This window comes from Pristiophorus japonicus, chromosome 24, assembly GCF_044704955.1.
Source record: "Pristiophorus japonicus isolate sPriJap1 chromosome 24, sPriJap1.hap1, whole genome shotgun sequence".
Taxonomy (NCBI): domain Eukaryota; kingdom Metazoa; phylum Chordata; class Chondrichthyes; family Pristiophoridae; genus Pristiophorus; species Pristiophorus japonicus.
This window is the reverse complement of record NC_092000.1, coordinates 15,360,545-15,378,883: the sequence shown is the minus strand read 5'-3', so window position 1 is coordinate 15,378,883 and position 18,339 is coordinate 15,360,545. Positions and strand designations below refer to the sequence as shown.

Below are 18,339 nucleotides of genomic sequence, written 5' to 3'. Positions count from 1 at the left end.
ATAATATTACTCCTTACAATCTTTTTGTTCTGACGAATCAAAGGGTCGACACTTGAAACATTGGGGCCGAAATTCAGGCCTGCCCGAACAGGTGGCGCATTCCGCTTTTGAAGTGATTTCTCCGCCGCGTTCGATGAGGTAGCTTCTTTCACGAAATTCAGCTCTTTGTCATTTTTTATTTAAGCGGACCAGAAGTCGGTCATAATGGGGGCGGAACTGGAGGCGGGACAGAGTCTCCGCCCCGGTCAGTCAGCAGCGGAGCGCTGATGACCTCATTACGCGTGTGCATCGTAAGAACAGAAGAAATAGGAGCAGGAGTCGGCCATTTGGCCCCTGGAGCTTACTCCGTCATTCAATAAGATCATGGCTGATCTGATCATGGCCTCAACTCCACTTCCCATATCGCTCAAAAATCTGTCTATCTCCGCCTTAAATATATTCATTGATCCAGCCTCCACAGCTCACCAGCGACTTTTCCCCCTTATTATTCCTCATCTCCATCCAAACTGATTCAACGTGATCTTCTAAGCCAATATCGTTTCTCACTAACGCACTGATCTCATCCTTGATTAACAGTGCTACCCCACCTCCTTTTCCTTTCTGTCTGTCCTTCTGAATTGTCAAATACCCCTGAATATTTGGTCACCTTGCAACCACGTCTCTGTAATGGCTATCAGATCACACCCATTTGTATTTATTTGTGCCTTCAACTCATCTATTTTGTTACGAATGCTGCGTGCATTCAGATAAAGAGCTTTTAAATGTGTTTTTTTAACCATTCTTTCCTGCTTTGACCCTACTTTCTGATTCACCTTTATGTTTATACATTCTGTTCCTTCCTGGCCATGTTCTGGTTTTCATTTCCCCCAGTGCTACCCTGCTCTATTGCCTTTTCTTTACTCTTTGACTTTTTAAATTTCCGCTCACCTGAACTCTACTTCCCCCAGTAATGAGTTTAAAGGTCTGTCTACAGCTCTAGTTATTTGATTCGCCAGGACCCTGGTCCCAGCACGGTCTAAGTGGAGCTCGTCCAAACGGAACAGGTCCCTCTTACCCCAGTACTGGTACCAGTGTCCTACGAACCAAAACCCATTTCTCCCACACCAGCCTTTGAGCCACATGTTTAATGCTCTGATCTTACTTACCCTATGCAAGTGAAGGCTCTTCCCTTCACTTAAAGGGGAGAGAAGCAGCGATTCTTTAGGTTCAGTCCACTGGGCCACCAGGGAGGGTTTCGGCCGGGCCAGCGGCCTGGCACCCAAGAGGGAGTATCAGGCTGCCTTTTGGCGGCCCGGCCGAACACGGGGGGGGATAAATGTCGGGCCTACATGGCAATTGGCCGGCAAAAAAAATAAAATGCCGGCCGCGGCAGTGGGCCCTCGTCTTTAATGGCCGCCGCGCAGTCAAATCCCACACACAGAAAACAAGGTGCAACGACAGAAAAACCTGTCCGGGGGCGCCGCTCGGCGGATGGAAGCATTTTAAAGCTGAATTTGGCTGGGGGTGCGGGAGATTGGCGGTGCGCGCTTTGATCGCGCACTTAGGACCGGTCGCCAATGGCGGGTGGAAGTGGGGCCTGACAGAAAAATCCCGGAGCTGAATTTCGCTGGTGGCAGGCGTTGGACCGGAAGCCGGCAGGCGCTCGGCTGCCACTTTCCGACGGTGAGCGGCCTTTGTGGGGAGCTGAATTTTGGCTCCATTAACTTTTAACATTACTCTCAGATGCCGCTCAAACTGCCATGCATTTTCCAGCAATTGGTTGTTCCTGTAGCAATTTGAAGTTATTTACTTGTGCTCACACACAAGTCGGAAATTTACTTCTCTCTGGTTTAGGATTTACGGCAAAATAAAGTTGATGCAGAGCACACTGTACCACAGAAATGATAGCACACACGATCAAAGAATCATAGAAATTACAGCTCAGAAGGAGGCCATTTCGGCCCATCCTGTCCGCGCCGGCCGACAAAGAGCTACCCAGCCTAATCCCACTTTCCAACTCTCGGTCCGTAGCCCTGTAGGTTACGGCACTTCAAGTGCACATCCAAGTACTTTTTAAATGTGGTGAGGGTTTCTGCCTCTACCACCCTTTCAGGAAGTGAGTTCCAGACCCCCACCACCCTCTGGGTGAAAAAGTTTCTCCTCCACTCCCCTCTAAACCTCCTACCAATTACTTTAAATCTATGCCCTCTGGTTGTTGACCCTTCTGCTAAGGGAAATAGGTCCTTCCTATCCACTCTATCTAGGCCCCTCATAATTTTATACTCCTCAGTAAAGTCTCCCCTCAGCTTCCTCTGTTCCAAAGAAAACAACCCCAACCTATCCAATCTTTCCTCATCGCTAAAATTTTCCAGTCCAGGCAACATCCTCGTAAATCTCCTCTGTACCCTCTCCAGTGCAATCACATCTTTCCTGTAATGTGGTGATTTGAACTGTACACAGTACTCTAGCTGTGGCCTAGTGTTTTGTACAGTTCAAAGGATAACCTGGCTACTCTTGTATTTTGTGCCTCGGTTAATAAAGGCAAGTATCCTGCATGCCTTCTTAACCACCTTGTCTACCTGGCCTGCTACCTTCAGGGATCTGTGGAAATGCACTCCCGAGGCCCCTCTGTTCCTCTACACTTTTCAGTGTCCTACCATTTAATGTGTAGTCCCTTGCCTTGTTAGCCCTCCCCAAATGCATTATCTCACACTTCTCCAGATTGAATTCCATTTGCCACTGTTCTGCCTGCCCGACCCGTCCATTGACATCTTCCTGCAGTCTACAGCTTTCTTCTTCATTATCAACCACACGGCCAATCCTGGAATCATCTGCAAGCTTCTCAATCATACCCCCTACCTTCAAGTCTAAATCATTGATATAGTGCTGCTGCGTAATGAGCTCCTGATCTGTTGGAGATACGAGGAGGAAAACCGAAGCAAGTCGACATTAGAACATTCTGAAGACCAATATCAACCTTAAGGCGACGCAGCAGCAGCGCAGCGCTCTCGAGCTCCCGTGCAGCCAGTGAGCAGGTTTTCAAATGGAAAAAAAACACGCAGGCTCTGAATTTTGAATGTGCCATGCAGCCCGTTAAAGGGCTCACGTGTCACTCCCCCCCACCACCCCCCAAAAAACAAGCTCCTGAAAAATTCCTCATCTCCTTTTTAAATGTGCGACCCCATTATTCTAAAACTATGCCCCCCCTAGTTCTAGATTCCCTCACGAGGGGGAACATCCTCTCTGCATCCACCCTGTCAAGCTCCCTCAGAATCTTGTGTGTTTCAACAAGATCACCTCTTATTCTTCTAAACTCCACGAGTATAGGCCCAGTCTTTCTTTCATAAGCCAACCCCTTCATCTCGGGAATCAACCGAGTGAACCTTCTCCGAGCCTCGAGAAGGCTCTGCCGCCCATTAATACTGTCATACTCGACTTTTCGTCCCAATTTGTGACAGCGGCCAAAGCAACGCTGGCCAGTCCGTGCCACAAATCACCGACGTACCGAAACTCAAGTGCCTCCAGAAACCACAAAAAGCTGTCAGATCGAAGACCTTTGTCTCCTCGGACAGAGCAGGTCTTAAGATTTCCGCATTCCACTCAGCACGATATCACTTCCTCCTCCCTCCCCCTTCCTAGAGGCAAGCTACATGCAAAGAAATACAATGGGTTTTAGAAAGGAGTGGCTGGCACAAAATATGTGCTGATAATTATTAAAGCAATGCAAAGCAAGCAGGGCTGGAAATTTCCAGTTAATGATGAGCTGACTTACTTTCTAGCTTCAAGCTGAAAAGCAATGTTTGTAGTGACTTGATGTTTATTCCCCAACTTCAATCCCTTGATTCTTTCTCTACTTTTCTGAGCGTATTGAGGCCTGCTCCAGGTCTTCACTATACAACTAACACACCTACACAAAAAGGGTGCAATTTATATTCCTTTTTAGGGTTAAATTCGACTATTTTAAGATTTCAAAAGAAAGGCTTCCTCCAATATCCTAGTGAGTAAAGGGAGGGGGCAGTTAATAACTTCCCCAGACCGAAAAGGCCCAGTGTTAAACATTCTCCGCCTGTGATCAGTTCGCAGGCCTCAGCTGGGGTCTCAGTTGAGGTGCTACAAAAGGTGGCAGAGAGCGTCCAGAGCCGAGGGGGAAAGTGGGGAGAGGGACAGAAAGGAAAGAAAGACTTGCATTATTACGCCGCTTTTTTCGGCCTCAGGCCATCCCAAAGCGCTTTGCAGTACTTTTTGGAAGTGTCGTCACTGTTGGAAATGCGTCAACCAATTTGCACACAAGCAAGCTCCCACAATATGATAATGATCAGATTAATCAGTTTTAGTGATGTCGATTGAGGGATAAATATTGGCCCAGGACAGCGGGGACGACTCCGCTGCTCTTCTTCAGAACAGTGCCGTGGGATCCCGAGAGGGCAGACGGGACCTCGGTTTGAACGGCTCATCCGAAAGACGGCATCTCCGACTGTGCAGCGCTCCCTCAGCACTGTACTGGAGTGTCAGCCTAGATTTTTGTGGTCAAATCCCTGGAGTGGGACTTGAATCCACAACCTTCTGACACAGAGGCGAGGGTGCTGCCCACTGAGCCATAGCTGACACTTGAAGAAGAAGTTGTTAAAAAGAAAATGAATCAGACAGGGTTTCCCCTCCCAATTGCTATTCATGAACGCAAGCATCAGGTGCAAACAGGCTCAGACTCAGCGGCGATGCTCCTGTGGTCAAATAACTTGCCAACACTCATTGTTATCACAAACAATAGCCGGGTGGGCAAAGTACGGCAAAGTAACTGGTACTCCTAGAGTTTGCTCTTTGAAGAGTTGCGGGGGAGGGAAAATAAGAGAAGAAAATAAAAAATAAATTTAACATTTTTAGCCAGTGAAAGTTTTGGCATGTTTACAAACACATATTGAAAATATTAGCTCCCGAGCAATCTTTTTTTTTAAAAAAGGATGCTTTGGAATGGCAGGAAGCAAATTTGCTAATATGTCAGCTCATAATTTTGCCTGGTCCAGCAAGAAGAGGCGGCAAGTTAAAGTGAGGAGCGATCCCAAAGGGAGAGAGCAGCTAAAACAAAAACACGCATTTGTTGCATTCATTGTGCTAAACCTTAAACTGGAAGAGCGCTGTTGTGAACTTTAAATAGGCGAGCCGCTCACGTGTCCAATTGTGGGTTGAGAGCATGAACACAGCATAATGAAAGCGTTAGTATTCTTTTTAACAGCACTAATCTGCGCATCAGGCGAGAGAGGCTGCACGGTTGTTTAATGTCTCGGTTAGCGCAAGCAATGCAGCATTTGCTGGCAATCTGGGGGCGGGGGCGGGAATCAGCAGCACAATTTGGAGATTTCTGGTACAATGATCAGACGTCGTGATCCTTTGGGATACTGGTCGAATCTATCAAACTGTACTAGCTTCATCAATCGAGGCAAAAGGCCAAACTTTGGTGCATGTTGCTGGCAGTTCTTGGCGTGCTGTATGCACTGGTGAGCATGCTCACAGGTTGGTTGAGCTGTTGAGTCAGGAGTGGCTCAGCCAGTCACATGATGTTCACAAGGCTCAATAAAACCCCAGCCAGTTGGGTTCGGGGGATCCACGATGGGGCAGGTGGTTGTGAGCCTGGTGGATGAACTGGTAATGTGTAGTGTGATTGTTAAACCTTTGTTAATAAACCAACTCGTTCTTAATAGCAATGTGTTGCTATGGATTCTTAAGCAAAGAACCCATGAAGCAAATACATTACAGCAAGTAATTCTGGAGTAAAAATGTATGAAGATGCTGTACATACAAAAGAGTAGACTTCTTAGATATACTTGCCTTACAACTAAGGTTCACTCGATAGATCCCTGGGGTGAGAGAGTTGTCCTATGAGGAGAGATTGAGTAGATTGGGCCTACATTCTCTAGCGTTTAGTGGTGAGCTCAATGAAACATACAAGATTCTGAGGGGGATTGACAGGGTTGATGCTGAGAGGTTGTTTCCCTCCGGCTGGAGAGTCTAGGACCAGGGGTCACAGTCTCAGGATAAGGGGTCAGCCATTTATGACTGAGATGAGGAGGAATTTCTTCACTCAGAGAGTTGTGAATCTTCCGAATTTTCTACCCCAGAGTGATGTTGATGCTGTGTCGTTGAGTATATTCAAGGCTGAGATCAATAGATTTTTGGACTGTAGGGGAATCAAGGGATATGGGGATCGGGTGGGAAAGTGGAGTTAAGGTCGAAGATCAGCCATGATCTGATTGACTGGCAGAGCAGGCTCGAGGGGCCGTATGGCCTGCTCCTAATTCTTATGTTTCTTTTTATGTGGCTCGGTGTCAAATTTATCTGTTTTGTCTTGTAACACTCCTGTGAAGTGCCTTGGGACGTTTTACTACGTTAAAGGCGCTATATAGATACACGTAGTGATTGCTGTTGTTCTTGCAATTCTACCAATTAACAATAGATAGATAATCGGAGTACATGCGACATAGATGTAAATAATTTACTCATCAAATTTAAGAAAAATAACTAAAAATATTAGTAAGCTAGCAGGTCTTCTGTACATTTCTCACAGCTAGTTAGACAGTATGCTACTGTATAGCAAATGAGTATTGTCAGCAAAGTTTGACGGGAAAAATGTTACGGGAAGCAGGTTCAATATTAACTTTATTAAAAAGGTATTGGATAAATACACTTAAAAAGGAAAAATCTGCAAGGCTATGGGGAAAGAGCAGGGGGAGTGGGGTAATTGGGTTGCTCTTTCAAAGTACAGGCACAATGGGCCGAATGGCCTCCCTCTGTGCTGTGATTCTATGAGGAAGCAACTTGGACACTGACCAGAAGTGCATGCCAGAGATAAGGTTTTTAGTTTAAAACTAGGTCATCTCCCTTAGCTGTGCTTACAATTAGTTAAAGAAAAAATGAAGAACTTGCATTTATATAGCACCTTTCACGACGACTAGATGTCCAAAGCGTTTACAGCCAATAAAGTACTTTATGGTGCAGTCAACTTGTGCACAGCAAGCTCCCACAAACAGTAATGTGATAATGACCAGATAATCTGTTTTAGTGATGTTGGTTGAGGGATAAATATTGGCCAGGACACCAGGGAGAATTACAGTGCCATGGGATCTTTTACATTCACCTGAGAGAGCAGACGGGGCCTGGGTTTAACGTCTCATCCGAAAGACGGCACCTCAGACAGTGCGGCACTCCTTCAGCACTGCACTGGAGTGTCGACCTAGATTTTCGTGCTAAAGTCTCTGGAGTGGGACTTGAACCCACAACTTGCCTGACTCAGAGGCGCTGGCTGATGCAATGTAAAAGACATAACATTTTTGTAACAGGCTGCGAGAGGTTACAGCACCACCTCGGGAACAAGCAAGAATAACAGACAATATTGTCACTTTTTAAAAAAAGGCCTGAATAGTAAGCTGCCAGCATTACTCACAGATTTCAATGTACCAAGTGTCACAATTGTGAAAAACTGAAAAAAATACCTCAAAATTTTTAAATGTAATTTAAATTGACATACAGTATAAACAGCTTACCATGCAGAAGTGGAAGACCTTTTAAAGACAGCTCGGTCATAGTTCTCCTGAGGTGATCCCAGTCTACAAAGATTTTTAAAAAATGAAATCAGAATTTATAAAATAAAAATATAATTGTTAAATTCCTGCAAACGTGAGGGAGGTTTGCAGTGAAGTAGCACAGTCATAAAAATTAACTTTACTGAAACACACTGGAAGAGTCTCACTATCAGGACCATAGTCCAATCAACAATGTCCTTTCGGTTTCTCGTACTGATATCAGCTTGACCCATTTGCCATGGCGTACCACATTACAGGGAAGATGTGATTTCACTAGAGAGGGTACAAAGGAGATTTACCAGGATGCTGCCAGGACTGGAGAATTTTAGCTACAACGAAAGATTGGATAGGCTGGGGTTGTTTTCTTTGGAACAGAGGAGGCCGAGGTGTATAAAATTATGAGGGGCCTAGTTAAGAGTGGATAGAAAGCAGCTATTTCCCTCAGCAGACAGGTCAATAACCAGGGGGCATAGATTTAAAGTAACTGGTAGAAGGATGAGAGGGGAATTGAGGAGAAATGTTTTCACCCAGAGGGTGGTGGGGGTCTGGAACTCACTGCCTGAAAAGGTGGTAGAGGCAGAAACCCTCACCACGTTTAAAAAGTACTTGGATGTGCACTTGAGGTGCCGTAACCTACAGGGCTACGGACCAAGAGCTGGAAAGTGGGATTAGGCTGGATAGCTCTTTGTCGGCCGGCACAGACACGATGGGCCGAATGGCCTCCTTCTGTGCTGTAAATTTCTATGATTCGATGAACTGTGATTCAAGGGTTAATGCAGAAGCTCAGGGAAGATTTAGCACTCACTCTGTCTATTAATTCTGCACCTCCACGTTTTAACCATGTCAAAGCAGCACTGCAGACGACGCCGGCACTCACTGCTTAAACAAAGGCATTTAGAAACAAGTGAAAGGTGTACAGACGAAAAATGTTAAAAAAGATTCATCATTCTCTGTAATCACCGATTTGTAAAATGAATCCCAACGGCAAATTTTCTGCTTAAAAAATAAGTTGCAAACTTTTAATAATTCATCTGACACCTGAATGTGTAAAATTTAGGGTTTTGTTCTTCTAGATCCTCAAATCTTACTGAATTTCCCCCTGTACTTTCTGCAAAATAAAAATATTGCCTGTTCTCTTTTAAAAGTATCACACCTGACCCCCCCCCCTTCTCCAGCTCTTGCTGGGGATGGTTCTATGGTCGCTAGCAGCCCTCCAATACTCCACCCAAACAGCTATTAATTCTTCACATTGTGAGCCTGGAGAGTCAGCAGGCTGCTCGACTGTGGGAAGCGTCACAGTTGCACCCAATTCTGTCCCGTCTGGTGTTCTGTACCTTGGGTGAAGTACTGAAGAGGGACTTGTGGAACCATACCCCAGCATGAGTCAGCACCTACAGGAAAGGCAGGGAGTAAAGGGAGGGGGACAAGAAGTTTAAAACACAGTATGTGCCACGCAGCATTCTATCCGATAAACAGTCAGTAACTTCCACTGCTCCCAAACGTCAAAAAGCCACATCAGGGCCGTACCCTTCTTCCTTATACCAACCTCTCGCCTAAATCATTTATGATTCTGCTTTGCCCAAGAATTTGAAAGGTTTAATAAAATGTAGTACCTCGATCATATCATAAAGCTTAATGGTAACTCTGGTTTCATTTATAGAGAACAAATATTGGCAGGAAGATGAAACCAGTGGTTCAATCTCTGAAGCTCTTTAGGATCTCATTAGAACTCCTCGAGCAGATTGCAGCTCACTGCCAACCAGCCTTTATTCTCTCGTTTAGGCATTTTACAGCCTTCTGCACTCAAAATCAAGTTCAACAATTTCAGACCATAACCTCTGCCCATATTTTGTTCCCTTTCCTCCCCTTTTTACCCCAAAATACACCCCCTCCCTTTATTTGTTTCTCTGTTTCCCATGGCAACTTGTAATTATTCTGCCATTCACACCCTTTCGTTTCCTAACTTGTGCCATTACCATCTCAATTCGGTCCATCATCCCTTTTGTCTCTCTAATCTCTCCTGCCTTCCACCCTATCACAGACCTTCCCTTTTGTTCTTTCCTCCCCTCCCCTCCCCCTTTCAGTGCTCCTTAAGAATCTGTTACCTTTCGAACACTCGCCAGTTCTGACGAAGGGTCGGCGACCTGAAACACTAACTCTGTTTCTCTCTCCACAGATGCTGCCTGACCCGCTGAGATTTCCAGCATTTTCTGCTTTTATTTCAGATTCCAACATCCGCAGTATTTAGATTTTGTACCCTTTATTCTCTATTTATTTGAGGTGGTTGTCCAGTTTAAGACATTTCCTCCATTAGTTGTAAACTGCAAGATTCCACGACTGTGCAGTTTCCTGATTGAATCCAATTAGCTAGTTTTCAAATCATTGTCATTCAATTAGCAGGAAGTCTCGAAAAATGGAGTATTCTTTCCCCTCTTTAATATTCTCCCTCAGAGTACCTCAGAGAGCTGTGGAAGCTGGGACATTGAATAAATTTAAGACAGAAATAGGCAGTTTCTTAAACGATAAAGGGGATCAGGGAGCGGGCGGGGAAGCGGAGCTGAGTCCATGATCGGATCAGCCACGATCTTATTGAATGGCGGAGCAGGCTCAAGGGGCCGTAAGGCCTACTCCTGCTCCTATTTCTTATGTTCTTATGTACACTGAAAGCTGCAGACTACAGGAAGATATCAATGAACTGGTGAGGTGGGCAGAACAGTGGCAAATGGAATTTAATCCAGAGAAGTGTGAGGTATTGCATTTGGAGAGGGCTAACAAGGCAACGGCATACACGTTAAATGGTAGGACACTGAGAAATGTAGAGGAGTGCATGTCCACAGATTCCTGAAGGTAGCAGGCCAGGTAGATAAGGTGGTTAAGAAGGCATACGGGATACTTGCCTTTATTAGCTGAGGCAGAGAATACAAGAGCAGGGGGGATATACTTGAACTGCATAAAACACTAGTTAGGCCACAAGCTAGAGAACTGCGTGCAGTTCTGGTCACCACATTACAGGAAAGATGTGATTGCACTGGAGAGGGTACAGAGGAGATTTATGAGGATGTTGCCTGGACTGGAGAATTTTAGCTATGAGGAAGGATTGGATAGGCTGGGGTTGTTTTCTTTGGAACAGCGGAAGCTGAGGGGAGACCTTATTGAGGTGTATAAAATTATGAGGCACCTAGATAGAGTGGATAGGAAGGACCTATTTCCCTTAGCAGAGGGGTCAACAACCAGGGGCCATAGATTTAAAATAATTGGTAGGAGGTTTAGAGGGGATTTGAGGGGAAATTATTTCACCCAGAGGGCGGTGGGGGTCTGGAACTCTCTGCCTGAAAGGGTGGTAGAGGCAGAAACCCTCACATTTAAAAAGTACTTGGATGTGCACTTGAAGTGCCGTAACCTGCAGGTCTACGGACCGAGAGCTGGAAAGTGGGATTAGGCTGGGTGGCTCTTTATCGGCCGGCGCGGACACAAGGGGCCAAAATGGCCTCCTTCCGTGCTGTAAATTTCTATGATTCTTGCTAGGGCGAGATCCCAAGAGCAGCATCCTTTCTCCAATACCTCACCCTAAATGGCAATTTATCACGCGAGAGGTTTAACGGCGAGTGTTGGCAGGCTATTCGACTGCAGAAGACATCACACCCAACCTGATCCTGTCCTCACTCAAATCTCCAAACACTAACACACACACGCTTCTGACAGAAATCACTTTATAGCAATCCAGAGCGGGGACCTGGCCGACTTTCCCTCTTCCTAACCCAGGGAGCTGGGCACCATTGTGGGATCCCAGTCTAAGATGACATAATTTAGCAGAGAGATTGGACATGGGATCTTCCTTCTCTGTACGGTTCGGAGATGGTTTCTTTAATCAATAGGAGCTGCACTGAATCAAATTCCTTCAATACAGAATAGCACAAATTCACCTTTTTAAAAAATGTACAAGAATTTGTGTCAGCAGCTCTAAATTCTGGCACCTTTTGCCCCTCAGACATTCCTACGATTCTGTTTATACCAGGGGATCACGCAGTCTCAGAATAAGGGGTCGGCCATTTTGGACTGAGATGAGGAGAAATTTCTTCACTCAGAGGGTGGTGAATCTTTGGGATTCTCTACCCCCAGAGGGCTGTGGAGGCTCAGTCGTTGAGTATATTCAAGACAGAGATCAATAGAGTTTTGAATATTAAGAGGATCAAGGGATATGGTGACAGCGCAGGAAAGTGGAGTTGAGGTAGAAGATCAGCAATGATCTTACTGAATGGCCCACTCCTGCTCCTATTCCTTATGTTCTTATGTTTAATATATTAATGGAATGATTTTGTAGATTTACCAGAATGATACCCAGACTTCAAGGGTTAATTTACAAGGAGAGATTACACAAATTAGGCTTGTATTCCCTAGAATTTAGAAGATTAAGGGGTGATCGGATCGAAGTTTTCAGGATACTAAGGGGAACAGATAGGCTAGACAGAGAGAAACTATTCCTGCTGGATGGGAAGTCTAGGGCTAGGGGGCATATTCTAAACATTCGAGCCAGACCTTTCCGGAGTGAAATTAGTAAAGACTTCTACACACAAAAGGTAATAGAAGTTTGGAACTTTCTTCTGCAAACGGCAATTGATGCTAGATCAACTTTTAACTTTAAATCGGAGATTGATATTTTGCTAACCAAAGGTATTAAGGGCTATGGGCCAAAGGCAGGTAGGTATATGGAGTTAGGTCGCAGATCAGCCATGCTCTCACTGAATGGCGGAACAGGCTCGAGTGGCTGAATGTTCCTATGATTGAAAAAAAAAATTCAATCATGAAATGTGGGCGTCGCTGGCAAGGCCGGCATTTATTTCCCATCCCTAATGCCCAGTTAAGAGCTGGCCTCTGGAGTTACACATAGGCCCAGACCAGGGCAGGATGGGAGGTTTCTTTCCCTAAAAGGACATTAGTGAACCAGATGGGTTTTTACGACAATCCGGTGGTTTCTTGGTCACCATTACTGAGGCTAGCTTTTTATTCCAGATTTATGTAATTGAATTTCCCTGCTAACTTGGTGGGATTTGAACTCATGTCTCTGGACCATTAGTCCAGGCCTCTGGATTACTAGTCCGGTAACATAACCACTATGCTACCATACTCCCTTTCAGACGTTCCTTTCATAGAAACATAGAAAATAGGTGCAGGAATAAGCCGTTCGGCCCTTCGAACCTGCACCACCATTCAATATGATCATGGCTGATCATGCAACTTCAGTACCCCAATTACTCCTGGTAATTTTTTTCTAGTGCCAAATTAGCTTAGTGCAATCAAAAGAATTCATTATTACTTCAAATATTTTACTTGCATCTGGTCAGATTCACCTGCTAAAGCCTGGTATACACCAACGACTCCCTTAAAACAGTTTGTCGTTTCAGTGGGAAGAAAACGGTGCACCGTGAACCCAGTATCTCGAGAATTCTGCTCTCTGCGTTTGTTGACTCACAAGTACATAATGAAAACCACAGCAAGATTTCCTTTGGGTCGCTAGCACTGCTTTTCTGAAATTTCCGCAGTTGCAGGCGGTCCCGGGAGTACATTAACATTTGCAGAGAAAGTTTGAAAATCGCAGGTGTACACTTTGCACCAAAGTAGAATGAGATTATTCTGCGTGTTCACTTATTTGAAACACTGTCTACAGCTGTTAGAGATTTTTAAAGGCTTACCGCAAAGAAAAGGATGCCCATTCGAAGACAGTTCATTCATAGTTCTTCGAGGATAATCCTGTCTCTACAAAGAAAAGCCCTGAAATATTATCTCTTACAACGTAAATGTCTATACCCGAAAATGAAGCATTTTAAATAACATCAAAAACATGGAACATTTTTACATTAGATCTACGAGAAGAGACTCAGCTCAGGTCAAAGAAAGACGACTTGCATTTATATAGCGCCTTTCATGACCATCGGACGTCTTAAAGCGCTTTACAGCCAATGAAGTACTTTTGGAGTGTAGTCACTGTTGTAATGTGGGAAACCTGGCAGCCAATTTGCGCACAGCAAGCTCCCACAAACAGCAATGTGATAATGACCGGATAATCTGTTTTTGTTATGTTGATTGAGAGATAAATATTGGCCAGGACACCGGGGATAACTCCCCTGCTCATCTTCTAAATAGAGCCATGGAATCCACCGGAGAGGGCAGACGGGGCCTCGGTTTAACGTCTCATCCGAAAGACGGCACCTCCAATAGTGCAGCACTCCCTCAGCACTGCACTTGGGTGTCGGCCTAGATTTATGTGCTCAAGTCCCTGGAGTGGGACTTAAACCCACAACCTTCCGACTCCGAGGCGAGAGTGCTACCCACTGAGCCAAGGCTGACACAGCAACAACATGTATTTATATAGCGGCTTTAATGTAGTAAAATGGCTCAAGGCGCTTCACAAGAGTGTTAGAAGACCAAAGATTTGACACTGAGCCACATAATGATAAATTAGTGCAGGTTGGTCAAAGAGGTAGGTTTTAAGGAGCTTCTTAAAGGAGGAAAGAGAGATAGAGAGGCGGAGAGGTATAGGCAGGGAATTCCAGAGCTTGGGGCCCAGGCAACAGAAGGCACAGCCGCCAATGGTTGAACGATTATAATCAGTTGTGCTCAAGATAGAATTAGAGGAGCGCAGATATCTCGGGAGGTTGTGGGGCAGGAAAAGATTACAGAGATAGGGAGGAGGCGAGGCCATGGAGGGATTTAAAAACAAGGATGAGAAGTTTGAAATCGAGGTGTCGCTTAACCGGGAGCCAATGTAGGTCAGCGAGCACAGAGGGTGATGGGTGATCGGGACTTGGTGCGAGTTAGGACACGGGCAGCCGAGTTTTGGATGACCTCAAGTTTACGTAGGATAGAATGTGGGAGGTCAGCCAGGAGTGCGTTGGAATGGTCACATCTAGAGGTAACAAAGGTCTGTGTCTTCTGGTGATGTACTGTAGCAAATTTTGACCTTGTAAAACATTCCATAAAGTGACTACGCTTAAAATAAAGTCATCCGCCGTAAAGCTCTTTGGGACATTCTAAGGTTGTGAAAGACATTGCTTGATTGGCACCCCATCCACCACCTTCAACATTCACTCCCTCAACATTCACTCCCTCCACCACCAGCGCACCGTGGCTGCAGTGTGTGCCATCTACAAGACACACTGCAGCAACTCGCCAAGGCTTCTTCGGCAGCACCTCCCAAACCCGCAACCTCTACCACCTAGAAGGACAAGAGCAGCAGGCGCATGGGAACACCACCACCTCCATGTTCCCCTCCAACTTGGAAATATATCGGCCATTCCTTCATCGTCGCTGGGTCAAAATCCTGGAACTCCCTCCCTAACAGCACTGTGGGAGCACCTTCACCACACGGGACTGCAGCGGTTCAAGAAGGAGGCTCACCACCACCTTCTCAAGGGGCAATTAGGGATGGGCAATAAATGCCGGCCTTGTCAGCGACGCCCACATCCCGCGAACGAAAAAATATATTTAAATGCAAGTCGTTCTTTAAAAGTTCTAATGCACAATGCATTCTGCTGCTGTGGTGCAGCGGTTTCACTTTAAGGCACAAAGACAAATTAGTATTGAAGTAAACACTGCCTCAGGTGTGAGAGAGTTGAATTATCATTTGACAAGAAAACTCATTGGAAAGTGGTTGTGAATCCAGGCTTCACGTCAGAAGCATTAAGTGATAGGGTTTCTTTCTTTTCAAGATTGACCTGCAATTGGAACAAAGTGTGATGTCTGGGGTATGATGGACATACCATGTGCGCAGGTACTGTTTGTATTATATTACTTATGGATCTCCCATTGGGTTAGTCTTTGACTAATAGTACTGCAAGTCTCGAATAGGTTATTGTTAACAGGATATTAACAGTGCCAGCTGTGGCTCAGTGGGTAACACACTCGCCTTGGAGTCAGACGGTTGTGGGTTCAAGCCCCACTTCAGGAACTTGAGCACAAAAAAAAAATCTAGGCTGACACTCCAGTGCAGTGTTGAGGGAAGTGCTGCACTGTCGGAGCTGCCGTCTTTATGAGATGTTAAACCGAGGACCCATCTGCTCTCTCAGGTGGACGTAAAAGATCCCATGGCACTATTTTGAAGAAGGGCAGGGGAGTTATCCCGGTGTCCTGGGGCCAATATTTATCCCTCAATCAACATTACAAAAAAAACAGATTATCCGGTCATTATAACATTATTGTTTGTGGGAGCTTGCTGTGCGCAAATTGGCTGCCGCGTTTCCCACAGTACAACAGCGACTACACTCCAATAGGTCTTCATTGGCTGTAAAGCGCTTTGAGACGCTGTAAAGTGGTTGTGAAAGGCACTATTATAAATCCAAGTCTTTCTTTGTTTCTATCTTTCTTATTACACCCCAAGTTCACAAGACGCCTGTGCATTAAGAAGTACAACCAATACATCGCTATATTTCACAAAAAATATTTTGTGATTATAAGAACGAACATGGGGACAGCAATAGGCCATTTAGCCCCTTGAGCCTGTTTCAATGGCTGATCTGTGACCGAACTCCATGTACTTGTCTTTGTCTCAAATCCCTTTGGTTAGCAAAACTCCATCGATCTCGGATTTAAAATTAACAATTGACCGAGCATCAATTTCCATTTGCGGAAGAGAGTTCCAAACTTCTACCACCCTGTGTGTGTCTAAGTGTTTCCTAATTTCACTCCTGAAAGGTCTGGCTCTAATTTTTAGACTATGTCCCCTAGTCCTAGACTCCCCAACCAGCAGAAATAGTTTCTCTTTATCTATTCTCCTTAACATATTGAAAACTTGGATCAAATCACACCTCAATCTTCTAAATTCCAGGGAATACAACGCTAATTTTGTAATCTCTCCTCATATCTTAACTCTTTTAGTCCGGGTACCATTCTGATCACCATTAGACTAACGTACGTTTGCTGACAATTTGTTAATTGTTGTGGAAGTCCGCACTGAAAAGTTGTAACAAGCGGCACAGGACCTCAAAGAATCGGATTTTGTTACAGAATTGTATGTGCCCTATAATTTGTTTTGAATATTCATTAAAATAACCAGGTTCTCTTCTTAGTTCTGCAATTTGCAGGACTGTCGTATGTGGAGAGACTGGGTCAACTTGGCCTGGATTCATTAGAGTTTAGATGAATGAGAGGGGATCTCATTGAAACGTATAAAATTCTGACGGGGCTGGACAGACTGGATGCGGGGAGGATGTTTCCCCTGGCTGGGAAGTCTAGAACAAGGGGTCACAGTCTCAGGATACGGGGTAGGAAATTTAGGACCGAGATGAGGAGAAATGTTTCCACTCAGAGGGTGGTGAACCTGTGGAATTCTCTACCACAGAAGGCTGTGGAGGCCAAGTCACTGAATATATTTAAGAGGGAGATAGACAGATTTCTAGACACAAAAGGCATCAATGGGTATGGGGAGAAAGCGTTAATATGGTGTTGAGATAGAGGATCAGCCATGATCATATTGAATGGCGTTGCAGACTCGAAGTGCTGAATGGCCTACTACTGCTCCTATTTTCTATGTTTCTAGATCATCGGTTTCTTTCATGAGTTGCCTCATCTTGTTTGGTTCATCAACATTGTCTCAGTGGTCGTCAGTAATGGGGTGAGGGGGGTGAGGAACGGCAGGGGGCAGGGGGGGGAGGAAATTAGCCAGAGTCCTCGCTCCTGATCACTCTGCAACAATCCCTGTTGAAAAGTGCACATGCGGATTCCAACGTTGTACTTAGCTTTGATGCCGTACAACTACCCTAGTTGAATAGTCTGACAACATTCACCATCTGGGCTCTCACAGCTGCCCAATGCACAATTAATGCCTGTACCCTTGCAGGAGTCAGCATCTTCAAGATGGGAAAAGAATCCTAAAGGCTGCATCTACATCCGCACCAGTCTGAGTTACCACCTGGACACACAAACAAATACAAGAAATAGGAGCAGGAGTAGGCCATACAGCCCCTCGAGCCTGCTCCGCCATTTAATAAGATCATGGCTGATCTGATTTTGGCCTCAACTCCACTTCCCCGCCTGCTCCCCATAACCCTTGACTCCCTTATCGCTCAAAAATCTGTCCATCTCCACCTTAAATATATTCTATGACCCAGCCTCCACCCTAAATGCAGTAGGATAGAGAATTCCACAGATTGAAAGAGCAAAGATAATCGACATTACATTACAGCTTCTAATAAAACCAACGTTGATGAGTACAGTAACCTTTTTTTTTTAAACTTAGAAAGTGTTGGCTGTGAATTCTGAGTTGATTAAAGCTCACGTTCTTCATCCATATCCTCCAAAGTGACCCATTTAATATCATTTAGCCCCTACTCCCCATATCACACGCCATTTCTTGACTGTTTCCGATACTGTACCACCTTTAAGACAATTTCTATAAGGATAACCTCATTTCAGCAGCAACTTTCAGCCACACGACCTCTACTTTCGAGAAGGACAAGAGCAGCAAGGCCACTGAAACACCAGGATGCCTAACGTTCCATCCAGCTCTGAGACACGATTGTGCACAAGGTATTGCACAAGGTGTTCCTCCATCGTCATTGCGTCAAAATTCCCCGACAGAACACCATCACCACGGGAACTGCAGTTCAATAAATAGATTTTACATTACAAAAAGTACTTCATTGGCTGTAAAATGCTTTGGGGACGGTCGGTGGTCGTGAAAGGCAACTATATTGGCTCCCGGTGAAGCAACGCCTCAACTGTAAAATTCTCATCCTGGTTTTCAAATGTGCCATGGCCTTGTCCCTCCCTACCTCGATAATCTCCTCCAGCC

The 18,339-nt window shown here is 45.2% G+C and overlaps 1 protein-coding gene across 2 annotated transcripts in view; it reads right to left on the bottom strand.

Annotated features, from left to right (window-relative positions):
* LOC139237955 (uncharacterized) overlaps positions 1-18,339 on the bottom strand; it is a 31,845-nt gene that overhangs the window by 7,119 nt on the left and 6,387 nt on the right. Inside the window, exons 2-4 of one of the 2 annotated variants that reach the window (XM_070867287.1) lie at positions 13,244-13,307; positions 8,888-8,944; positions 7,515-7,577 (exon numbers count right to left, since the gene is read on the bottom strand). In XM_070867287.1, the coding sequence (XP_070723388.1) occupies positions 7,515-7,577; positions 8,888-8,944; positions 13,244-13,283 (160 nt within the window). In that variant the 5' untranslated portion in view covers positions 13,284-13,307. The remainder of the gene's footprint in view (positions 1-7,514; positions 7,578-8,887; positions 8,945-13,243; positions 13,308-18,339) is intronic. The other variant, XM_070867288.1, reaches the window with a different exon arrangement.